Here is a 26,420-nt window from a genome sequence, read left to right as displayed (position 1 = left end):
TGTGCTGTAAACATTTGGAAATAGTTTATCCATTTTTCAAACCGACTGGAAGCCAATTTGGACATCTCAATTGAACATCACTTTCAAGTCATTCCTTCTACCAAATCCTTTGTTTTTCTTTTGTTTTCTTGTATTACTTTAGTTCACTTTGTAAACCAATTTGTGAAGGTTTATTTTTTTCTTTTGTTGCTTTGGATAAAGAAACAAAGCACAGACAAGAGAAACAGAGATACCACAAAAGTAATTAACTGTACTTTAATGACACCATAAGTCAAGGGAGTGGAGGGGTGGGGACAGAAATGGAGAAAGCAGGACACTCTCCCCTCAGAAGGAGCTGCCCAGCATCTGGGCTCAGTCTATGGCCCCAGCATGAGCAGCAAAAAGACATCAAGTGACCAGGACTGGGGAGAGCAGTTAAAATTTCCATTTCCCTTCCCAGTTCACCAGGATGTGCACTTGTGTTCCTGCCTCTTCCATTTTGGGGTGATGAATCACACATTATCACAGCCTGTGGCAAAGCAAAAGCATCCAGACTTGCAAAAATGCTGCCAAAAGAGAGGAGTTTTGAGACATTTACCATAAACCTGAAAGAGTTTGAAAATGCCTCTCTTTCGCTGTGTAGGATAATCATTTTAAGTGTTTAGATTTACATTGTACATTTGTACACCCGTTCAGATGGAATGGCCCCAAATAAACCAAATATATATTTATATATACAAATATATACCTATCTGGACAGATATATCTATCTATCTATATCTCATCTCTTTGAAAAGGATAAAAGGTTACATCTGCCTTTGCATGCACAGCCAAGAGCTCTGCTCTGCTCAGTCGGACCCTGAGCTAAACACTACAGGGAGCTGCAGTCTAGCCATTGCAAATGTATATCCTTTGGTGGAATTCCTTTCCCCTCGCCCTGGAAAAAAGGCCTGAACACAGAGTAGAGAGAAGGACTCTGGGCAGGAATAAGCCCATCATAAGGATGGAGAACAAGAACTCCGTGCAGCCAGTTTCCATCTCTGAGATCACACTGCAGGGGATAAGCTGAGGAGCATTTTTATTGCTAATCAAGTAACCAGTTCTCTACCTAATGGGAAGCATCACCCACTTCAGATCACAGCCACCTTTCCTGCTCAACTCTGGCCACAGTGAAAGAAAGCAATGGCATGTTCCTCCTGGTATCTGTCCCTTCTGATCTCTTTCCTTGATCTCCTCGCTACCCATTGGGGTAGGAAGAGGGTCCAAGTAATTGCAGGGGGTGCAAACAAGGAATGGAATAGTAAAAGAACCCAAAAGGGCAAATGATCTTTCCTTGAATCCTGCAGATTCTCTGATGATACATTTCCCTAAAGGGGACAAATACCAGGCAAACAGGCTTTGAAGGGATGGAAGATCCCAGGGACAACGCAAGTGTAGCCTACTCAAACTACCGGGGGGGGGGGGGGGGGAGCCATGAACCAGCAATATCGAGAGTTAGCTGGCAGACAGAGGAAGGACAGATGGAACAAGAGTCTGTGGCAGAAGGGGCAAGAGATAATGCTGAAGTCAATAAGACTAGACAAACAGGTGGAATTAATTTGCTGAGCCTATCTGCCACTCTCTTACTCCTGTATTCAACTGCCTGAAAAGGTCGGTGAGAGTATTTAGTTACTTATTTTGGTAAGGGTCCAAAAGCTTGTCAAGGAGATTAAATAGGCACCGCGTCAAAAAGGCAAAATTTGGATAAGGCTAAACAAAGGAGAAAAATAATAAATTAAATGGAAATTGCACTGGCAATGTGCCCTTTGCCACACCAACAGGCTTAGCACCAGGCCCACAGGGCTGTCAGTCTTGCATGAGTGGCTGGCACGCAGAGCTCCATAACAGACACCACCTCCCACGCACAAGCAGGCAAGGTCTCTGGACACGTCTCCTTCCATGGAGTGTTCGTGGGACACCGATATGTACAAGAGAGGACATTAGAGGGAGCAAGGGACATTGTGTCATAGAGCGGTGCTTTCTGAATCCTCCTCTGAACGTATTTTTCCTGGTACTGGATGTCTCTGGACTTGTCCCAGTGGGTCCAGGTGAAGTTTGGAGACATCAACCTCGATATGGATGGAAGGGACATCAAGGTGGGCGAGATCTGCAACCAGGCACAGACACAGGGAGACCCCTTGTTAGAGCACACATTGTCCCGAGCTATGTCTACCCACCCACCCAGGGAGAGACAGTCAATTGACAAAAGAACCAAAGCTTTAACTTAAACTGAGCACTAAGAACTGTTCTCAGAGCCTGTTAATGGCAGACAAAAGGGATGTCATAATATAGTCTTGGTTTGCACCTTTGGCTTTGACAAAGCTTCAGAACCCTCCTTTCCCTGAAGGCATTCATTGCTAATCTGTTATCTCCTTCAAACAATTATTTCTTTTAATCCCCCAAACATATCTTTTGGCACGGGCCCAGAACCTGGTTGCAAAGCTTTTAGCCTGTTTTATAGCTCTAGGTGAAACACCCTTCAACCTGGTCTAAAACTCATGTTCGTGAAATACCTGTATGTTAGGTCATCTGTTGTGCATGGGAATCTCCAGGCAACTAGTAAAGAAACAGGGTTTGAATACCCCTCCTTTCACCAACCGTGTGTCACAAATGACTAACACAGTGGTTCTCATCCTTTTGCCTGCTCAGATATTTTGATGCCCAGGTTCCAGAATCCCTGACCGTGGTGCATGTTGACAATGTTTTGACCAAAACACTGGGAGAGCCACAGGATGCAAACCACCAGACTAACACACAACTATGTGGAACAAACTGGTAACTTGTCATTTAACAGTAACGATACTATAGTTATTTATCTCATCTGGAAGGAAGGCATTAATGTGAAAGAAATCCCAATTGTAAGATTATAAGCTCTAGTGAAAGTGAATCTCTGTAGGGAAGGAGACTAGGTATCTAATACTTCTACAATACTTCTAGAATTTAAAAACTGTCTCATTATAAAGGGCAAGTCTCCCATTCAACCTTTCAGCTGCAATCCTGTATAGCTCTACATAGTATTATATATCTGCATGTGGACCTATGCTAGACGGAGCCATAACTGCCCCCAACTTACTGAACAGCCTCTGAAGGCTCCCCAATATGGCCATTCTCTGCTTTATGAGGAGTGGGCAGGATCGCAGACGTGTCCAGCTATGTCCCCATAGTCAGATATGAAATAATGACAGCAACACTCCTGGAGGATGCCAGCAGAGCTCAGTGCTTGATTGCATCACTTCATGTCCAGGTAGCCGAAGACACATTTGTGATCCTGTCTATTCACCACGAATCAGGAAGCGGTGGTGCAGGGGCTTCAGTGTCTGTTTGGTATGTTGAGTAGGGAGAGCTGCTTGGGCACTGCGGAAAGAAAAAGAATATCAACCTTATAGGTTTCCCAAAAGGGAAACTTATATGTGCATATGTCCCTAACAGTGACCCGGTCTTCATGTCATAATTTGCTATTTCCCCTGATTTTTGGTGACACAAATGCAGCTATTTTTTCAATCTAGTAATTGAACATGTGCCAGAGATGAGAAAAAAAATGTCAATTTGGCCAAAAGGAAATGAAATTAAGAGCTATTGTACTGTCAACAAATCAATTTCTGCATACATTTAACCAAGCCAAAACATGGCATTTCTAGTGATCATTTACTACTACTACAACTACTACTAGTAGTAATAGGAATAATAATAGTAATAATAATACACACATAACTCTGAATTGTCTTGGTTCATGTCAAAACACCAAAGCAAGCTCTGAATTAAAAAACAAGTTCTTTTTAAACTCTGGATATGGATAAACCTATATGACCAGTGGCCAAAATGGACACAACCTCTTTTTAAATGTTAAGCTTTTGTTAGCATGTCTATCATGAGCACATGCTAGAACAGTCATGCGTACTGACTCTTGGAGAATGTTCAAAATTGAAAAGAAACTGAAGGGCAATCCCTTCATATGGAAGACTGAATGTATAGGATTGGGAAAGTCTGAGTTTCCTTTGCAGTAAAGCCAGCTTTCCCCAACCTGTGGCCCTGATGTTTTGGACATTGACTGCTATTGGTCAGGAGCACCAGTACTCTTAAACGATTGGAAAAGCTAATGTAGATAAAATAGATTTAAACAAACAGCAGCCTATGTACAACAACCACAATCTATTCCAAAACCTCCACAATACTTATATGACACTGTAGATAGCTATAATTAACTTTCAAGGCCTATTGACTTTAACTTCCTGAAAGTCATAGTAGACATGATATTCTAGACCCAAAGAGGAGACTTTTCTACTTTTTGACTACTCAGTTTAACAGAACTGACATCTTCTTAGCCCTTTTTAAGCCTATGGTTGTAGAACAGTGGTTCTCAACCTGTGGGTCCTCAGATGTTTGGGTCTTCAACTCCCAGAAATCCTAACAGCTGGTAAACTGGCTGGGATTTCTGGGAGTTGTAGGCCAAAACACCTGAGGACCCACCGGTTGAGAACTACTGTAGTAAGACAAACATCTAAATGGCAGGGTGATCCAGAAAAAAAAACTGCTAGAAAAGGCCCTTCTATGTTTAGGACGAAACAAGAAATAAAAATTAAAATAAAAAAATCAAGCAGGGGAAGTGTGTATAGGTGTAGCATAGTAATTCTTAACCTTTGGACTGGGGATGTACCGGTAAGTATGTTTCTTTGCTTTTTTTGGATGTGGGAACAAATAATTTCACTTTTTTCTCTTGGTGGGTAAGATTTGAGAATTGTTGTGCTTTTTTTTGGACTTTGGTACTGATGTTCAAAAATAAAAGATTATTTGGGGGGGGGGGCGTGTTAGTGCAAATCAATTTTTTCACATAAGCATTCAGATATGCAGAAGATTTTGCAGAGCTTGACCATGTCCTTGATATGGTGTCTTGTGTTGAGATACCTCTTGTCATTGAGAATGAGAAAATCTGTGATTATTCTTTACTTGGGCTCTCCAGACATTTTGGAATTCAGCTCCCAGAATCCCTTACAATTTGTCATGCTAATTGAGGTTCCTGGGAACTAAAGTCCCAAATGCGGTGGACCTAGGGCTGGGAACCATTCGTTCTAAGAAGGATCAATCTTAACTAAGAATTGCCTACTTAGCAGTAGTATCTCTCCTCTAATAAAGCCTTTCCTCCAGCCATTAGCTGATTGCTGTGCATGTTTGTGTATGTACATATGAGAGCAGATGAATGAATTTATCTGTTTCACTTGGGCAGATAAAATATTTCACATTTCCCATGGAAAAAATCATGGAAGAAGCTTTGACTAGATGGCTTTCTTTGCTTCTCTCAGTTTGATATCTGCAGTCTATGACAGATGTCCCTCATGCAGGAAGTCTAAAAGGGCTTTTGGGGTGGGAGCAGTGGCACTTTATACTTGGTATCCTCACTAGAAGAACAAAATTAGAAAACTTGCCCTCGTCTCCCTTGTGCTCTAACTTACAATAGTATTAAAATAGCTACCAATAACACTGAGACAAAAGAAAACCTGCTCCATTTAAGTAGTGCCTTGACATAGCTGTGAGATTCCATTTTATACATTATCTGACCTGTAATCTCCAATAAACTCACTATTTTGGTCAGGAGGCAGGTGCCTCTAACCTCAATCATGTCTCTTTCCATCTCTAAGTCCATCTTTGACCTGGATTAGTTTGTGCCAAGCTACTTGCAAGACAGGGAACTTTTACAAGCTAGGAAAATCCAGTGAGTGGTGCAAGATATCGCACAAATAAAACATGTCTGATGTTATACATAAGATGACTTATGACAACTCACTCTGACATAGAAAGTCAAACTTGTTTGTACTGGAAAAAGTCTCACCTGTAAGTTCCTCTTACTTAATGGCTAAAGATTTAACCAGTCCCACTTCCTATGTATGGTGGAATAGATCTCATTATTGAGCCATGCCTGCACTTGTATTTCCTTAGATATGGGATTTATGGTCTCAATCACAACAGTGAGTGTCATTAATGTCCATTAATGGCAATATCATGACATCCCTTCATGAAGAATACATGGAATGGTGGTGGTGGTGGTTGTGAGTCCAGGAAAAGAGGGTGAAAAGAGACAGAAAGAAAGTCAACATTGGTAGAAGGGAATAGCAAGGTTAAGACGAGGTGAATCCTGTGGCTTGGAAAATAATTAGTTGGATGGCTACTGTGGCCAGCATATAAAAATGCTTTCCAGGCATGAAGGCCAGTGATTCTGAGAAGCACACTCCCAAGTTTACTAATAACATCATTATCAGTAAGTTTGGGATGGGGCCCAGGCTGGAGGAGCCATGCAGTTCTTGGTCAGCGTGCCCCATGCAAGGCCAGCACGATGGTGGGGGACAGACCAGGACCAAGGGGGTGGTGTGGTGGTAGTGGTGGCAGCAGCAAAGGGGGCAAAGGTTTAGGGAAAAGGTTGGGGACTCCAGCTTACCCTGAGCATTCCCCTCACACCTATCCAATATTGCAGCACGTGCCTCAAACAGCTGCAAGGACACAATAATAGCATTGGGAAGAAAGGAACAGAAGAGAAAGAACAGCAGCAACAAGACAAATGTTGTACACAACAGAAACAGGTGCCAGAGCAGGATGCTGCTCTAACCTCCCACAAGGAGCTGGTGACATAAGGTTTTCTAACTGTTCATGGGGAATAGCTGTGGAGGAAACCAAAATCCTCCAGATTATTCAGGCAGGATGGGAGAGACCACCAGCTCGCATTTCCAAAATGTGATACACAGTCCACCCTTCAATCCCCAATGTCCTGGAAGTCAATGGGATTCATCAAACCTTTAGCGTATCAGGGATGCATTTGTTAAAAGCAGACTACTCTCCTGGAGGTCAAAGGGATGCAGAGATGAGTTACATATTACCCATGGCTTTGACCTCTTTCTTTTGGGTTCTTATGTCTTAGGACAGGTGTAAAAAGAATGGCCACAGAACCCCAGAAGCTGCAGCTTTCAGGACATGGAAACTCAGGGAAAACAATCCTATACAAAGACAGGCAGGTGTATTCAGACAACTGGCAATTCCCAGCTTTTGTTGCTTCTCTTAGCATCTAGAAAAGACTAGAGGCCTTTCTTGATTCTGTGGTTTCTAAGAGTGATTATGCTTTTCTTTTGCCACTTTATATCGTATCTTTTCCTGATATAAGGGAGAAAAAGGATCGTCAGCTAGAAAGCTTGCAGTCCCAAAAATGTCCTAATGGCCATGTGTGACCCAGCCAGTTTGTAAAGTTTGTTGTAGGTAACAGCTGAGTTCACTGCTTATTGTACTGAAGTTGTGCATTGCAGCATGCAAAATGGTACATTCAGATCCCTGTGGGTGTTGTGTGAGAGAAAATGAAGGAAAGAATCCGTAACACTTTTCTTTTATATAGCTTGTCACCAAGCCACAGCTACGCTCTCTCTACCTGATGAGCAATACTATGTGCCCATTAGATTAGCACTACTGTCATCTTCATGGTAAAACACAAACCAGTGCACTATAAGCCAACACATCCTTTCCAAGTGGAAGGACTTGCTGAAGCTCTTCAGGGACAGATTTTCATCTGAGGAATTAGTGACACTTAGGTAATGTCCCTTTGGGCTGGAAAAGCTTCAGATAAATTCCCAATGTAAAAGCTCATCAGCTTTCATTTTTAAAGCAGCATTTGAGATCACCACATTGTATTGTATCACCCAGAATGGTATGGCATCTAAAAGTTGCTGCTCTGATCCTTGCCCCAGGAAAGTCACAAAGGTACCGTTCTCCTGTTAATTAATGCTATAGGCACCATTTGCTTCTGGACAGCCTCTTTCTACTTGACAAATGTTGTCCAAGCCTCAGGCACAACAGCATGGTTCAGTCGTATGTGGAAAAAACAAGAGAATAATTTAGGATGGTACAAGCAACACTCTACTTTCTGTCTTGTGGCTTATGCAGACCTGGCTTTTTGTTAGTGTTCCATCTTTTGTAGTATTCACCAACAAGCTGTACACTGAGCAATCAAGTATGAAGGTTAAAACTATTTCAGAAGCTGTTTCTGGCCCAGCCACCTCCCATACAATTTTACCCTTCCACTGCGGCATTGTTACCTGTGGACATGCTCTCCCCAGGGGACATGCCGTCTAGTATGGTGTGCTCCGTGGACTGTGGACTAGAGCCGGATGCATTTGATGTGGGAGGCTGTGGAGGTGGCAGCGTGGGCCTCTGTCGTGGCTTGGGGGTGGGCCGAGATTTGGTTAAAGTGCTTGTCAGAGAAGGAGGAGAAGACAGGGAAGGAGCAGCAGCTGGGGAGAGTGGGCCCGAGCCCAGGGAGTAGCCTTGTGGGTAACTCAGTCCATAGGGTGATGGGGTGCTTGGTGGGGTGGGAGAGAGGCTGGCAGGGGATGGCTGCCCTGTGGACTGATCAGACATACCACTTGACTGGCCATAAGGAACCTTGGCAGGAATTGGGGCCAGCTTCTTTGAAACTGTAGAAGACAAGAAAAGAGAGGAGGAGAGAGAAAGGAAAAAAGAAAGAAGGAAGGAGAGTTACAGCTGTGCACCATTCATTATTGGACTAACTTTGTATCTGAGTATGACAAAAAAAAAAAGGCCTCCTCAGCCCTGTATTAACAGATGTGCATGTGTTTGCTTGACTTATTCTTCTAATTTTTTGTTCATTTCCAGTCAATACAATGCAATACCTTTATTATGATCACTGACCAGCACAAAGCGGTGCACAATTACCCTGGGAAGGGGAAACACAGTCCCCCAGTGAAGCAGTTATTAAAAACACATTAGATCCGGCAGCCCATATACTAAAATTTCCAGTCACTAAATGCCCAGAAACAGTGGTTTTACAGGATTAAATGCCTTGATTAGGGAATGCTGGAAATTGGATCACACACACAACAAAAGTATTTTATGCTTTTTGTTAGTTTGTCAATCAAATCTCATTATTTCCTTTTTTATGGCATACACAATTCTGTTCACACCCATCACAATTTAAAATGACAACAAAAACAACATTCCAAGTTGTCTCCTTCTGATTCAGTAGAATTCCTCTCTTCTACTGATTTGATGATTAGCTATAAATTATGAAACAGTGGTGTACCTAATAGGGTAAGAACCACAGTGTTTTGCATTCATAGCACTGCTGCATATTTTGTGAAGTGTTTGACTATTCTGATTGTGTTCAGTTTCAGCTCAGACCTATGAGGCAGATTCCTTTCATTTCCAGCTAAAAGGGAGAACTGATACTGGGTGAATGCCTTATTCATGGCATTCTATGGGGGTTCCTTTCACCGGGGGGGGGGGGGGGGTGATTGCTTTCCATTTGCATACCTCCTTGGTATGGTATAGATATCTACATGTAGACCTATGCTATTCTGAGAGACATATTATTTCCCTAATCTGATACTGCCCTGCACAACCACCTCATGCTTTCCAGTAACCACATAGGCTCAGAGAAGTGCCAGACTACATCTTCCAAAGTCAGATGTTCACCTGAGACGCCTGAAGCACTGAGCAAGATCTCAGTGATGATGCCATCATTTGGTGGCAATCACAACAGCACAATGCAGTCTTCCAGAGCAGCTTGAAATTATGCACTTTGTAGTATGAGCTTCAGAGCATGCCTGTCCCTCTTGGATACAACTTGTTTTCCAATGGACCATATTTGGTTGTTTTGGCGGCAACACTATTTCTCAACTGACTCATGATTTTGATTCTTGTGTTATCGTGTCTGTGATAGGCTTATGAAGACACCAGAAAGAAGCCCTAAGAAAAACACTCACAAAAAAAGTAATCTCAACCAAAGGAAGACTATTTATAAATATAGCTTCATTGTGAAAAAAGGGAGGGAGGGCTATTATTTTGTTCATCTAGGTCCTTTCAGATATGCTCATATTATCCTCCTGTTCCAAAGTTAAGCCTACCTTTCCTCAGAGTGTGCGGACTCTGGTCTGTGGACAGCTGCTGGGTGGGACCAAGTGACTGCTGTATGGCCACTCCACATGGTATCACAGGACCACAGGTTGGGCTGCCTTTTGGCCCAGACACAGGAGAAAGTTCCTTAGTTTTTAATGCGCTAGAAAGAAACGAAAGGTGAACGAAAAGAAATAGTCATAAACCTCACTGCATTGGAGAGCACCTTCTCTGAATTCTGACCCTGGCACTACCACTCCCCTTCTTCCGATAGCAGAGTCCCCATGGTGCAGGCCCCCAACTCCCACTATGTAAAGCCAAAGGTGCTTGCAAAGCGCATTGCTTCTCAATGCTCTGCTCCCAATCACATGCTCAACATACAAACAAACATTCACTTCTGCCTTGAAAGCAGACTGAGCATGACCACAGAGCATAAATGGCATTGCTGCCTTCTCAAGCAGTCTGGACACAGCAATGAGACATAGCAAACATGGAGGAAAGCTATTTTGCATAATCTGACCTTGATAATGTGTATGCACATGTACGTAAATGTGTGTATGGAGCAGAGGGCAGGGAGGAAGGAATCACTTATAGATCAAAAAATGCTGAACTTGGGAGAATTATCGTCTGTTGCTCATGTTGGTTTCTCAGGTCCAGTAGTGTAGTGGCAAATCTTGAAGCTCAAATCAGCATCATGAGCTTTTCTACATCACTGCCATCCCACAAAATGCAGGTGGTTGAGTTTGTCTATATATATTTTTTGTTTTCAAAATGTTCCAACAAGTTTTTGAACTCAACCAGGAGCATTATTTTGTAAAGCTAATATATATTTACCAGCTCAAGCCCAAGCTACCTCAAAATACTCTGGATGACAATGGATAGATCATGCAAATTCACTGCTGCTGAGAAAAACAATTTTCTCTTCAGTTTTGCAGAGCCTGCCTTACACTGGGGAATAGGATGTGATAAAGCAGGCAATGTCATATTCCCTGGTATTCAAAAAGTGCTGGAGCTCTGATCCAGGGAACCCTGGCTCCACCACACCACTGCTTAACTATTAGCTTTTGTGTTTGACTTAGACATTACCACTAGAGGATCATTAAAGTCCAGAGAAACAAGGCAGGACAGGGAGCAATGATTTAGTTCAGTTGGGTTTTGGAAGAGAAAGTTGGGCATACATGATCTGTGGTGAGGGAAATGTTACAATAGTTAGCTGTATCTAGACAAGGCAACTAAATGGAGTAATTTGGACACTGAATATTGTAAGGAATATGATATCCTTGAGGCAGCATTGTGTGCAGTTTGAACCTGATAAGTTGGCATAGCTGTCAATAACCCAGGCTGAAATATTGTAATTGTCTGTAATTCTTTGGGGCAGGGAAGGGGAAAAGATTTAGGCCCTGCTCAAAGGTGAGTGGTGGTTTATACAGATCACTCTTCCACCACGCACAATGCCCTGGCACTTTTGAATAAGCAATTATTTACCTAGTGAGCCCGGCTCCTCTGTCTCTGGCACAGGTGCAGCTGACCCAGGGGGAAGAGACTGACATATGGGAACCGTAAGGAGTGCCAGGAGGATCAGGTTTGGATAAGGTGAGGGGTGTTTTAATGTAAACAGAGGAGAGGTTAGTCTCAGGACCATGCAACTCTGTGAGGGAGCTTTGCTTAGGGAGATGCAGGAAACATGGTTTAGGGTTAGAGTTAATATCAAGCTGCTGAGGGGAGGGGGAGGAAGAAGAATGGGGAGGCAGGGTTTGGCTGTACCCTGACCACCGGTACAGTGGCAAGGGCAACTCGGGCCGAGTGCACGGGCTAGTCTTGGGGTGGTAAGGGTAGAAGGATGAGTAGCAGGGGTATGCGGGAGGCTTGTCGTCCTCAGGGGATGGGTAGATGTAACAGGAATCCGACCAACTAGACGACACACCATCCGTGCTGCAAATGTCCAAAACAACAAAACAAACAGAAAAAAAGAGAGCAGAGAATGTTTGTACAGGGAGAAACTGAACAGGAGCTTTGAAAACAGCCCAAAAGCAGAGGGATAAGGGGCAAGGAGGAGAACAACCACCAAAAATGTCTATGAAAAAGGCTCTTGCAAAGTGTAACGTACCTAGGTTTGGGGAGCAGGTTTCCCCAGATACCAGGCTGGGTTTCTGTTTTCTGTCTCCTCAGCCAGCCATTGAACATTTCCAGCATGTACTGGAATTCAAGCATGGTTGCCTTGAGAGTAAGGTTGTCTCAAGGCTGTGCCTACTTTTAAACATTTGTTCACAGAAAGCTGGAAAGCATTCTAAGCCATTTCCCACATGATTTGGTTATAAAGCAGGGTTTATTAGGATTTAGATATCTTTACACTACAATTTCAGTGCAAAACCAGACTTTTCTATATTAATGTATTAGCTTCTACACTATACTAGCTTTGTCCTGCACTCCCATCCTATATTAAGCTTTGCGTGTTATTCAAAGAGAAAGGGGAAGAAGGGAAGGAGAAACAGAGAGAGAATACTTAGTCACCCATATCGAATAAAATTCTTCTAAGTCATTTTTATAGTTTATTTATCTCACTGAAGCAAGCAAGCAATTACAAATTGTTATTTCTCCCAATGCCAGAAGAAATTACCTAGGTGGAGCAACTAGTTTTGGCACCTTAGTGCCCTCTAGCAGTCTCCTATAGCTCCACGATGCCCCTCTTTAAAATAAAATGTCCTCAGCAGTTTATGTCCCCAAACCATTCAGAAAGTTTCCAAGTACATGAAATTATGCAAAACCACCACCACTGCAGCTCTACAACCCTGTGCTATCCCCAAATACCTGTTTTTCTCAACAGTTCTTTTCAAAACGCCAATAGGTGACACAAAATCACTCTTGTCATCATTTTGAGAAGGTACTATAAAGGAAAACAAGGATATTTGGGTTTAGTTTATCCAGGCTGCAGGACATTTTAGGAGGGATTGGACATGGTTTATGTAGTTGCTAACCCCATGCTTTATAAAACTAAAATGTGAATATAAGGAGATCTGAATATAGACTAAAAATATAGTAAAAGAGTTTTTAAAGCCGAATGTGGAGAAGAGCACTAATCAAGGAAAACTTGTCCATTATATATCAGACACAGAAAACTATGTATGAATTGCATTTTTTCAATATCTGGCAATTTGATAAGGGCATCAAAGTTGATTCCAGCTGAGGGTTCATTATGGGATTTAAGGCAACATGTATCTGACTCCACTTTGGGTGTCCTTGGATCCTGATGGTCTTTGTTTTAATCCACACCATCGCTCTGAGGTCAAGGAATTAATCACAAAATAGGGAAGCAGATTTCAAGACATACATAGTAAAATATGCTGTCTCAGTATATGGGAATGTAGGTGCCGTAAGCAGAACACTGGACTGAGATCTACTGATCAAAGGAAAGGCAAGATGGAGAGGCAAAATAGCAGGAAGCTGAGCTGAAATGCAAGGCCAAGTAGGGACCACGTCTGGAGTTGCTTTTAGACTCCTTCCAAATTTTTAGGCAAAGAATATCTGAGCCCCAGGGAAGTAAGGAAGTATGGAATGAGTTCTAATGATGTTGCATGTCCTTTTCTCATGGGCTGGATTTTAGCCCCTTCCTGTTTCCCATCCTTTCCCTGACCATCATGAATTAACAATAGTTTCTAGATGCAGCTCCTAAAATTCTTGTTGGATTGGAGCTATATCTAGCCCTCTGCAACATTCACCTACCAAGTGCCTTCAAGCTGCAAGTTGCAGCCAACAGGTAGCATATTCTGTTTAATCACAGAATGTACAAACGTTCCTTGTATACAAAGTTTCTTGTTTGCATCATTTAAAACAAGGCTGGGAAATGTGAGGGCTTTTAGATTTTTTAAAAAATTGCATCTCCCTTTAGCCCAGCCAGTACCCAAATGGTGAGGGATAATTGGAGTTGTATTTGAAGAGCCATAGTTGTCCAAGTGATACACAGGGATCCTTCTTGTTGTTGGACCTGCAACTGCAAGAGGCAAACCTGCAAGTCTTGTTCTAGTTAAATTTTTAATTTCAGCTGGAAAAAAAATGTTTCTGTGAAAGGGACTTTTGGAAGACATTTCTTATGACCTGTTGACAATGACTGTGTTTTATTGTCAATGCTAGCTGCATGTAAGATGTGTGCATTGTGTGTGGAAATGGGAATTTAATGGCATCAGTGCCAAAATTGGACTAGAAATATCAGAAGAGGGTTAAAATGCTGACAATCTACCAAAAAGAAAAATATGGGTAATATTTAAATTGCAAACTGGACAAACTAAAAGAGTACACTACAAGCAAAATAATCTGCAGGAAAAGATAAATGTTGGCGATGAATGGAGCAAGGAAAGCACGAAAGGCAGGACCCAGGACCCAGGTCTCTGTTCTTTCCACAATAAAAAAGAAACGTGGTTTAGAAATCAAAGAGACCAATGCATATTTTGCTCTTATTTCTCTCCTTTTAAAGATAATACATGCAACAGCAAATATGAAAGAGGATGCCCTTGTGGTTTTTTTCCCTAGAAGGCTTGTCCCATTACCCTGCCCCGTCCTACCCCAGATTTAATGAGCATATTGACATGCAGTACATTAAAAGCTAACTCCATACTTGCTTTTAAGCACATGAATAGCAGAAACACAGACCACAAATGTAGGCATAACGTTTGATGAACAAATCTAATTCTTTGCACACACAATTATAGTAAATTACTGCAAAGCTGGCTCTATAAATGAATCAGGAGCACAAAATAAGGTTGCATTAGAAGCTGCTAAGTTTGGAAAAGCAGGACTGAAGCATGGATGTTGAAGCAACCTTTTCTCCACTTTCATTTTGCTTTGCTGTCCTGTTATGACATGTGAAGTATTCAAAGTACAACGAAGTCTTGGGTAAATTTAATGTGGTCTGAGAACAATCAAACCTCTGACTTTAACAAGGATATCTGATCTAACAAAAAACCAGGAGAACATGTCTCAAAATGAGGCATTGAAAGCTCAGATCAGAACCAATGTTAGATGGAAATTAGTCTATGCCAATAAAAAGGAAAGAGAAAACAAGAGCAGATGCTGAGTACAAATCAGAATCCCTTTTCTACTTGGTTCCTTTTCTTTGGAGAATTTTTTCCTGTTTACACGGATAGGAAATACCATTATTTTGTGCCTGAATTCCCATACACTCATACACAGACGCCCGCACACAGAGAAAGCTGAAGCATGACTAAAGGCCCATGCAGGTGGGGGATTGGCAGACACATTCACAGAGACTTCAGGACTACAGAACATGGTAGCAGCACTCTGCGCTGCCTCCAGCACTTACCTTGCTCGCTCAGCCCCTGGTGGGAAACCGAAGCTAGATGGAGTAGGGGAGGGAGTAGCTGAAATGTCAAAAGATTGCTCAGGAATTGGTGACTGAGGAGTAGCAGCAAGATCAGAAGGCGGAGCAGGGGGCTGCATGGCAGGAGGGGTGGAGGATGCCTTACGAACTACGGAGGTGCCCCTGCGAGCCACCCAAGAGGTGTCCATCACCCGGACGCCCATGCTATGGGGGGGAACACAGAGATATGCCCTTACCACCTTCGAAGCAATATTCAGAGTGTTAACACGCACACACACACTCATGTATTCACATTTCAGGAAAAGGAAAGGAAGAAAACTACCTAAGTACAACCATGTTGCTATGAATTTGAACAGAAACACTTGTTCTGGGATGTCAGGTAGAGTCCAGGGAACACAATAGGGACCAAGAACTTAAAACACAGATTTTAACTAAACGGAGATAGAAAGGTCACTTGCTCTAGCATCCCAAAAGATGGAACTTGGTGCAGACTACCTTGACAGTCCTAACAAACACACAAGGGCTTTGTTCTCCCAATGAGACTCCCTCGTCTTTCTGATTCCAGAGCCCCGCACCCAATTATATAGTTAGAGAAAGGACAACATTTGGCTATGAGCACAAATATTCCTCCAATCAGACAATTTTAAGTCACTACAGACTTTTGCTACCTAGTTTTGCTACCTGGGTTTTGTTTGCTTGGGTCAAAAAGTGCTTGTTCTGTGGTCACTTTGGAGTCACAAGCAAAAAAACTGTGGTGATGAGATACAACAGTCTTTGGCCCTCCAATCCCCATCAACATTTGCTATCCTAGGCAATTGAGTGATAATGGGTTGAGGGGTGGCCTGCCCAGTTTGCATTTTGCCATTCCCTTTTGTCCAAGGTCTTCCTGCAAAACAGCAAGATTGATGAAGAACCTTGGTTTGGCAAGTTATTTCCAAGGAACTGCCGCAGCCTAAAGTCTGACATAGATAGAAATATCTGTGTAGCCAGGACAACTTCCAATGACAAAGAAAAGTGCCCTTGCATGATAGATGAAATACAGTAAAAAAAGTAGAAGCCCTTCAGGAAACAAGAAGGGCCAATGTTTGGTGACAGAGGTCATGTTTTGCCTGCAGCATGCTGCTGGTTTAATGCCCTCATCTCCTGTTCACAGATCTCAGGAAGCAGGGTCGGGAAAGCCTCTGATATCTTGGAAAGTCATTGTCTGTCATAAAGCCTGCTCCAAAGTGCATTCCAAAGACAGGCTCCAATCTGACTGCACACAGGGAAATGATTTCTTGAACTTTGCCTTGCCACATGACTACTTGTGGCAACAGAGGTCTTCAGCTGGCACGGCCTGAGTGGGTCTTGTCACTAAAAGCATGAATGGTCCAAGAGCTACCCAGAGCATACCGTACCTTTGGATTTTCCTAAGGCTGCATGGACAGAAACACAGATATTAGTGTAACACAAACTAAGGCCAAATGCCTCCCTTTCTGTACCACCGTGGCTGCCTTTGGGGAAGAGACTGAGAAACCCATGGCTGCAGGCTGGGAATAGCATGGGAGTCAAGGCCATTCAGTAGCAGAAAGGATCAGTAAGTACAAAAGATGGATGTTCAGGGATAAAATGTTTAAGAGACAACCAAAGTTTGCTCTTTGTTTCATGTGGGAATGTGTCTTATGGAGGGGGAAAAGAAAAAAAATGTGGATAGGCGGGAAGAGATAAAGCAGGTTGGAGGTGTGCATAACAGAATGTGAAGTCTTTTCTGTGTGTTTCTTGTGGAATTAAATGGGTGTTGCTGTTTTTAGAGCTAATTTCTGACATCTGGATAAAGAATATCACTGAGCTTCACACAGCCGAACTACATCCAGAGAATTCTAAGAGTGGGCTTATAAAGTTCACTAAATGAATTTTACATCAAGATTCTCTTATATCATTTTATTTTACTTTTCTCCACCTGCCAGCACAATTACTCATGGCTCATGGGAAATGCCCTTAATATGACTTCCCTTGTATAGCTTCAGGGGGAAAAACATACTTGTTATATAGCTTTGTTGAATGAACAACATACAACCTCAAAGGATCATGCAAAAGCTCAAAGAAAATATTCACATTTCTCATTCAAAGAGCTTAGACTCAATACTATCATATCAAAAGAGACAAAAAATAGGAAAACCATACAAATGCAACTTTCAACTACTCAAAACCAATCTCCCAAAGACTTTCCAGATACAAAGTGGCTAGAGGTTTGGGAGGAAGAACATCAGGGCCTCTGAGCTATATATAACTCTATGTCGGCTTGATTTCAGATACTTATAACAGAGAAAAGGATATGTGCGTGGGGAGAATATGTAGTCTTGCAATGCTGTATCTTATCTGCATCATCATTTCTTTTTCTACTCATTGCTATCTGTGGCATTGGTTGATTTTTCCTTTAGTGGGTCTTCTCCAGAAGAGACATTTCTTGCTACACCCACCACCCTTAAATCTCCACAACATAACGGAGTTCCCTGCTCTTCAAATTTAGTGCATATGGATGGTGAACTCCAAAGACTGCTCTTTGCCATTTTTAGAATCTGAAATAGGTCACAGGAGAGGAAGTGAATCCTTAATGCAGGATGGTAATGACTAGGATGGGGAGGCCTTTTAAAATTCAAGAATATCCCAGCTAACTGAGAAAACTGAAGTTACAACTGAAAGCCGTGTCTATTTAATTCATCAAAAGTCTGTAAGCTTTAAATCAATTTGGCTCTAATTCTGTTGATGCATACCTGGAAGCAAATCCCACTGAACCCAGCAAGGTTTACTACTGAGCAGGTAAGTATAGCATCCTTATACATATCACTATGATTACTCAGCCAGAGCTGTCAATATAGAATAAGATTCTCTTCAGGATGAATGTTTAGAGAAACAAAACAATCACTGCAAATCCTGGAACTCTTTGAAGACATGACACTCCTGCAGCTGTAAACCTCTTCTGTCATTTCCCTCACCCTTGCTCTAAATTGGGAATGGGAGGGGGGTTTCCATTTAACATTTAAAAGGACAGGCAACAGGAACTGAGTCTGGCCCCTTTCAGCATTCACCTCGCCATGGTAGTAATAACATTAGGGCTGGGGAGGATCTGGCCTTCCTAATTTTATTGGACTACAGCTTCCATGATCCCTCACTTTTGGCCGTGCAGGCTACAGCTGATGGGACTTGCCATCCAACACCACCTGGAAGCTTGTGTGTTCCTCAGCCTAATTTAAGTGATGCAACCACAGGGGTTGGGACTGATTGCACAAGTCTTTACAATGGATTTGGCACCCTTTTTCTCCGTGACTGCTTCCAACCCACCTGCACTGGCTAAATTATACTATGTAACAAAATTTATGTTCCTAGGTTATAAATGTCATTTCCCAATTGGTTCATAAAAACACGGGAAAAGTGTATTAAACAGCAAAAATGTTATTTTCGTGAGATATTTTGCAGAACATTTTGCTATAGTTTTTTAATGAATATCTAATCAAGTCTCACCTAATTCAACATACCGAATATACTCGAGCATAAGCCGACCTGAATATAATCCAAGGCACCTAATTTTACCACAAAAAACTGGTAAAATATATGGACTTGAGTATAAGCTGAGGGTGGGGAATGCAACAGCTACTGGTAAATTTCAAAATAAAAATAGATATCAATAAAATTACATTAATTGAGGCATCAGTAGGTTAAATATTTTTGAATATTTACCATATTTCAAAGAAAAACAGTAAACTAGCTCTGTAAGTGGAAAAGTAGGGTCAACAAAAACAATTATGATATCAACAATAGCTTAATAATAATAATAATAATAATAATAATAATAATAAGAAGAAGAAGAAGAAGAAGAAGAAGAAGAGGAGGAGGAGAAATATATAATATATTGCAAGCAATGGCCTCCAGGCTTGGCCCCATTATAAACTGAGGGAGGCTTTTTTGGCCCATAAAAAAGGTCTGAAAACCTTGGCTTATCTTCGAATATATACGGTAGTTTGTGGCACCCACAAAATCAAGGTTTCTAGAGTATAACAATTGTTTTCAAAGTAAGTACACAATTAAACTTTCAAACTAGGAACAGAAAAGTTTTCAAATTTTGTTACATAGTGTTATTATTCTTGTTTCATGAACACACTGGTCAGAAAAATGGCTCCCATATGACTATTGCAGTGCTGAGAGTTCCAATGCTCAATGGCTTTTGAAATGGGATCCTTCGCTATAGTGATAGCCATTTAAGTTTATTTTTTCTAATAATGTTTCACTTAATTTATTCTAAACATAGCCTTTTAATATGCCAAAACATGACAGAAAAAGAAATATGACATTTTATTGTATCAAGAAATGACAGCTTAGTGATCACTCAACAAGAAGAAAACCTTCCAAAGCGTGACCTTCAGAATGGGCAAAAAGATGCCTTCACTGACATTTAAAAATAAGTGCTTAATCAATTAATTCATATTTTAAGAAAAATAAAGCTAATGATTAGATATCTGATATAATTATTGATCAGCATCTGTTCCACAAGGCCCACAAGAAAGTACCTTCAATAAACCATTTTAGATTTTTAGATTTTTAGATTTTTATGTCCACTACATTTATAGTTAAAAACATTACTAACTATGCCAGTTTTCACTCCAGTTGTGGATCAAGAAGCGTGAAAGAGAGTCATGTAGGCCAATTAAGCTCATTGGAGCAAACACAAATTACACCAAGTACATGATAAATAAAAGGGGTAAGATGTCTACCTCTTATTTCAGAAGAATGGAACAGATGTTTACATATATAAGATGCATGTCCTGGTTCTTAGTATATACTATTAGCAGAACCCAAAAGGTTCTTAATGAAAACAAAAAGTCAGTGAGTTTCCCCATTTACTGGCTGAAGCTATGAAGAGCTGCCTATGTTAATTCTTTCCAACAAGATAACTCTTCAGAAGTAAAAAAATCTGAGAAAGAGTAACAGCAATATCACTACAGTTACCCAGGCCAACAGAGCATGAAGCAGGCTGTTTGAATCTGGCTATTTCTGCCACAGCAGGGAACATATTATAGGAAATAACCTTCCTTGGCTGAATGGTTACAGTCTGAAGAGCTGGTATTAACAGAACCCCATAGGCATCACAATGGCCAGACTTACTACATATACTCATGTCTAAGCCTATAAATATTAGTCAAAAATTAACTCCAGCAGCCTGTGTCCACTCATACATGGGTCAACATAAGTACCATTTCTGGATGCTCATCCAAAAAGGAACCATCTCCTTCTCTGAGTAGAGAGGTGAAAAGTAAGAGCTTAGCTTGTCCAAGGATAAACTAAACATCCCACTATTCTCTCTGCTGTGACATCCCTCCTGGTCTTTTTGAATCTCTGGGAAAGGAAATGGTAATGGCAGTGGCCAGAGGTGGCTGGACCCTCTGAGGTGGCACTATTGCTTTCCTCTTTCTGCAGAATGATATTCAGCATCCACAAATCCCATCAAAATCCATACTTTTGGCCCCAACATCCACTTTTGACTTATATATGAAAATGACTAATACACAAATGTATATTCTTTTACCCAGAACTGCATCCCTGAATCACCTCAATGGGCAAAAAATGTGGTGGGTTCTCAATCCCAGACGAGACCACGGTAAGAATTTCCTCACAAAATGTTTGTTCTCTAGCAGGACAGTTTCAGATACCAAAACTAATTAGGGTGATCAAGTACAAAATTACTGCAACCTAAGCCTAGAAGTTCCTATAAACTGCAGATGTCCATCAACGAAGGGATCACCTTTTTATTATGTTTATTGCAGGGTTAGAGAGTAGGTACACTGGAAAAAAATTATATGATAATCTCCAAACCTGTTTCAGCAAGATGAAAATACGCACACTTTGAAATATTTGGTTGTCCCTACAGACTACTGTTGGATCTACTGGCCTTTGTTGGCATACCAAAACCAACCCCTTGTATCTCATAAAGGGAGGCTAACCTTTCCAATACAACTATACAGTTAGCAGAGGCCAGGCAGAGGCAAGCAAACAAGGAGGAGGCCAGCCATAAACATCCTTTGAAAGAGGCCATACGCCAGGTGCCTGGGAATGATGAAGAGCTCAAGAGCAGGGTGGGATGTTAGCAACCCAGCAGCAAGCACCTGCTCTTTTAGAAAATACAGGCACTTTGTCCCTGAAGCAGAAGCACTGAAGGCCAACAGAATAAATGCCCTTCCCAGCTTGCATCTCATGGTCGGCCACCCCCCCGCCAGCACCTCTCTACTCTGCCTCTGGCAGCAAAGCAAAAATTGCCCCCTACCCATCCTTCTTGTAGAATTCCAGCATCATGTTGTCCGTGGCCACACTAAGGGGTCGCCGCGTCTGATCTGGATGCTTGCGGTCAGCGTGGTCCATGTCGGGTGATGGCATGGAATTGTAATTTGCATTGTGGTTCACATGCACAGGGCTGCCATAGTTCCCGGTCAAGTTGAATTCTATGTCTAATGTGGAAAGAGCAAATGAGGAAATTACTGCTCACGTGAGTGCCAGGGTGTGGGTAGGCTTTGTGGGGCATAGGCAGAGAGAGATGCAATCTATCAAAACTCCAGTTTTGGGAGACATTCCTTGTCATGCTAGAAATGCAGAGATGGTAACCCTGAAGGCTCGTATGGGACATTCTCAAAAGTGCCATGCAAAAATGGGCCAGAGCCATAAACAGGGAAACCAAGGCTATGGTATGGGATCACTGATAGCAGAAGATGATCAGAATCACAAATTGTATTGCTGTTATTATTAACTTTATTTATACCTCGCCTTTTTCCCAAAACAGGGGCCCAAGGCAGCTAACAGATTAAAATACAACACAGTCAAACAAAAGATTAACATTGACATGGAATTAAACTATCAACAGGATTCAAAATGTATTTAAAGAGTAATGATAACATGATCAAAAGCTGTACAGGTTGAGTATCCCTTATCCAAAATGTTTGGGGCCAGCGGTATTTTGGATATTTTCTATACCTGCATTTACATATACATACATCATGAGATCTCTTGGAAATGGGACCGAAGTCTAAAAATGAAATTCATTTATGTTTCATATACAACTTAGACATGAAGCCTGGAGGTAGTTTTTTACACAACTTTATAAATATTTTTGCACATCAAAAAAATTGTGCACACTCAACTATCAGAAAGTCAAAGTATCTCAGCCACCCATGTGGATAGTTTTGGATTTAAGAATTCTAGATATGAAATGCTCAACCTGTACACGTAAAGCAATAAAAACAGTATAGCAGTTTGATTAAAAAACACTCTCTTTAAAGGTTTCAGTGTTCAAGTCTGTGAAATTAAAGGAACTTTTCCCTGCCAATGAAAGAACAGCAAGAAGGGGGACCATCCCAGCTTCTTTATTAAGGGAGTTCAGGCTTAGGGCAGCTATCAAGAAGGACCACAATTTATAGCCTCAGATGGTGTGATGTTTCTAACCACCTGAGGCACACAAGCCATTTGGGAGAAGAACAGAAAGAAAACAAATCGCCCTTGAGCAATAGATCTGGGATTTGGTTATCATTACCTGCCTTGCTTTGCCTGCTTTCTCAAGTTCATCTGATACATAAGCTGCAAATAACAAAAACAAAGGATTCACCACTTACCTCCGGGAAAGAACCAGTCCGCATGCTGGATAAGGGGCTCAATAATTGCAACAATCTGCAAGGAGACAGTCGCCATCATCTCTGTGATGTTTCTGAAAGAGTAGGAGGAAAAGCCGTAAGAAGATTAAATGAATGAAGGCATGTAGGCTGATTTTTTTCCTCCAAGAGTCAGAATAACTAAAGGAACAGAATCCAGGACTAGAAGAAACTTCCTTTGGTCTGGTGCCCTAAAGAAGTTCTACATTACAAGCCTCGTATTCCTCCAACCATCAAAGGTAATCACATAAGATGTCTAGACAATTTGGGGATTTTAGGGACATCTGTCTTCTCAGTGGTTATATTTCCTTCCAGTTCCAGTTGCAAAAGGCTGATCTGAAGTGTGGCTGATCTGGATGTTTTCCCAGACAATTTTAGGAAGAATCCATAAGAGGACCAAGAGAGACTCCATCCCTATAACTATCATTGCTCACATGCACTGGGAATAGCCTTTTGTGCTGTGTTGAAGATCATTATCACAGGTAAAAGGGTGGCATTTTAAATGGGCCCCCAGAACTTGTGAAGTCATATACTCATTGTACATCACACACTTTATAAAACACAGTTGGTGGGCAGTCTCTATTCACTTCGACTATGCTTGTACAGTACAACACCCACCCCCGAAATCTACTAACCTGTGGTTTCATTTATCCACATCCAACAAAATATACCTTCTCTTAGTATTTTCTAGGTCCTCCAGCATGACTCTATGGTATTCTTGAGTGGTGACTCCTTCATTTCAATAGGGTTTGCTATTATCTGCCATTTTAGGTATCTGTGTGAAGTCTGGGAATGTATCCCTCACAGAAATATTGGTTGTATTTTTAAAATTTCTGCACCATATTTCTCTTTTCGTAAAATGGCCCCATATCCTTTTATCAATATGTTTCAACTGCAATTCAGTGTTTGTGTCCCCCATGAAAAAGTAAATTAAAAACAATGAAAATGTTAGGAACTTGCAAAAGAATTAAAGTATGTCACCTGAAAAAATATGTATACCAAGGATGAGAAACCATGCAGTTGTTATTGGGTTGCAAATCCCCAGCAGTCCTGGCCTATAGAGCTAATGGTGAGACATGATGAAAGTTGCAATCCAACAACTTCTCTAGAGAGATACATCTTCCCTATTCTTGATATGGAAAAATAAACCCCAGTTCCCGAATTTTCAGTCAGGGTGAAAATGCTATAACTGTCCAGATGCTGCTAGACTGCCACTTTCAGCATTCCTCACCACTGGCTGAGAAAGCTGGTGGCTGGTGGTATGTGCAGTCCAACAATATCTCATAGATGTTGCATGAATTCCAGGTTTAGCAGGTTAAAATGCAACACACATCAACCTGTTTCTTACCCTTCTGCCTGAGGCCAGAGGAGATTAGGCCCCAGCACAATTGCTATGTTGCTTGGTGTCATTTTGTTTGTGTCCTGATACTCTGTTAAGTTTGCAAGGAATTTGATCAGGTACCTGCAACAGAGTTGAAATGGAGTTATGAAGTACTGAAGCTGCTGTCCAAGCCATAAATACTTAAGGCACATCTACTCACTGATTTCCACATCCTGAAATTTGCTTTGAGATTCATATTTGGAAATAGAAAAAAAATGCAAGTTGCTGGCACTAACCACTAGATGGAGAAACTGATCTGAAAAAGGGATGTATACCTTCCTGAACACAAGAACAGGCATTTATACAAAGTTATATTATAAAACTTTCAGAAGTCATGAAAATGAATGATGGATATCAAAAGCTATACTCAGCACTGGCTCCTTCTGAACACAAGAAAAACATGCAAGTAAATTACTCTCAGAGGCTGAAAAAAGTACATGATATTTCTTGCTCCTGCAGAACCTGAAATGTACAAGACTCTCATTGTTGTCCAGGATTGAAGAAATCTTCTAAAGCAGTGGTTCTCAACCTGTGGGTCCCCAGATGTTTTGGCCTTCAACTCCCAGAAATCCTAACAGCTGGTAAACTGGCTGGGATTTCTGGGAGCTGTATGCCAAAACACCTGGGGACCCACAAGTTGAGAACCACTGTTCTAAAGGTTTTAGTTTCTCTCCCTCTCCTATCTTTCTTGCTTTCTCTTTCTTTTTTTAATCATAAAAGCCCATAACATTTCTTCATATCATTATGGATCCTGTGAGGATATTATAGTTTTTCCAGCAGTTTCTGGAGCAGAGCCTAAGAATTACTGCCCTATATGACCCAAGAAGTGACCTTTTGCTTGGATACACTTATTCCCAACAGATATTTTTCAAACCCTTTGTTACAGTGAACACTCAAAAGCACCAACAGGAAAGAACACCGACCTTTTCACCGAGGCTAAGAATCAAGCCTCCTTGGTGTCCTTTTTCAATTCTACAACAAGAGAACAATGGAGCTACAACACTATCTGGGCCCTGCCTTTTCAGATAAGCAGTAGGAGGCTGGAGCCATTTACTTTGTCACCCGCAACCCAGTCTTATTACTGAAAAGGACAAGGAGAAGGCTGAAAAGTCAATGGGAAGGCTCTTTGGGGTACATCTTAACCTTAAGAATTTCAGTAATAATGAGAAATCTTTTCAAATGTTGTTGAGTTGTAGATTTTGGCACTTCCCATCATATGTCTGTGCTAGCAAAGACAGATTGGATATGCAGTCCAACATCTGGGAGCCATACAGTCCTCAGTCCTGTGTTACAAGCATCTCCGTCCCTATCTCTCATTTAGAAGTATGTATGGCTGGCAATAATAAACATTCCTTTCCTTCAACATTGAGCAAACCTGGCTCTTGAAATTACCTTTCCCTTTAAGACGGGGCTTGTGAAAGAGGGATACATCTGGTATGAAAAGATGTACAAGTTGAGTTAATAGTTAACACTTGCAGAACTTGACTGAGGCATCATATATCTTTCCAAGCTCCCATAAGTGCAGATGGGAACCATATCTGGCACTTCTCAGGTCAGGAAAATGAGATTTCTAATTATCAGACTTCAAACACAGATTGGCCCTGCTAATTTGCTGGAAAAAGAGGAAAACACTGTATTCCACTTCAGCAAAAGAGTCAGAAAACTAATAACAAAACTTGACTCTGATACCTAGCAACATTTTTGTATGATAACATTTTATCTTATGACAATGCAACCCCCCCCCCTCCAAAACCCATTTGCTATGGATCGTGCTTTGTTTGTATTTATATGATGATGGTAATCACACCCAGTAAAATTAAAACCAACAAGCATTAGAAGCCATTAAAAAGTTATATTGTTCAGTCGGCATACACCTGCCTTAGATTGCTATGGCTGGCCTTGGGCAATTTCTCAAGGGCGTTCCACAGGGCCTGCAGTCTTTTGTCCTGATCCTGGATGCTGTAAAGAAAAGAACGAGGTGGATGGGATCAATTCAGCAGCAAGATGCCATAACTTGTCCTGGAGTATGGACGAAATATAGCAGGATTCTGTGTTACTGGGCCTAAATGGCCAAGTAAAACTCTTTCTTTCTATTCCCTGTTTCTGCACTCACAATCACACATATAGACTCAGAGGGAGG

The 26,420-nt window shown here is 41.5% G+C and overlaps 1 protein-coding gene across 16 annotated transcripts in view; it reads right to left on the bottom strand.

Moving 5' to 3' along the window:
• Positions 1-241: 241 nt before the first annotated feature.
• The window catches only part of ARHGAP44 (Rho GTPase activating protein 44), a 106,951-nt gene continuing 80,772 nt past the window's right edge, over positions 242-26,420 (bottom strand). For 2 of the 16 annotated variants that reach the window (XM_060764501.2, XM_060764499.2), the window contains exons 13-22: positions 26,159-26,239; positions 24,248-24,361; positions 22,864-22,955; positions 21,528-21,708; positions 16,630-16,647; positions 15,215-15,436; positions 11,386-11,832; positions 9,912-10,063; positions 8,085-8,462; positions 242-2,125 (exon numbers count right to left, since the gene is read on the bottom strand). In XM_060764501.2, coding sequence (XP_060620484.2) covers positions 1,983-2,125; positions 8,085-8,462; positions 9,912-10,063; positions 11,386-11,832; positions 15,215-15,436; positions 16,630-16,647; positions 21,528-21,708; positions 22,864-22,955; positions 24,248-24,361; positions 26,159-26,239 — 1,828 coding nt within the window. In that variant the 3' untranslated portion in view covers positions 242-1,982. Of the gene's footprint in view, positions 2,126-3,091; positions 3,373-6,445; positions 6,498-8,084; positions 8,463-9,911; positions 10,064-11,385; positions 11,833-12,125; positions 12,345-15,214; positions 15,437-16,629; positions 16,648-21,527; positions 21,709-22,863; positions 22,956-24,247; positions 24,362-26,158; positions 26,240-26,420 lie in introns of those variants that run through there. The other 14 variants (XR_009630714.2, XR_009630716.2, XR_009630713.2 and 11 more) reach the window with 14 other exon arrangements.

The sequence above is a fragment of the Anolis sagrei genome, chromosome 2, assembly GCF_037176765.1.
Source record: "Anolis sagrei isolate rAnoSag1 chromosome 2, rAnoSag1.mat, whole genome shotgun sequence".
Lineage (NCBI taxonomy): Eukaryota > Metazoa > Chordata > Lepidosauria > Squamata > Dactyloidae > Anolis > Anolis sagrei.
This window is presented reverse-complemented; position numbering and strand designations above follow the sequence as displayed.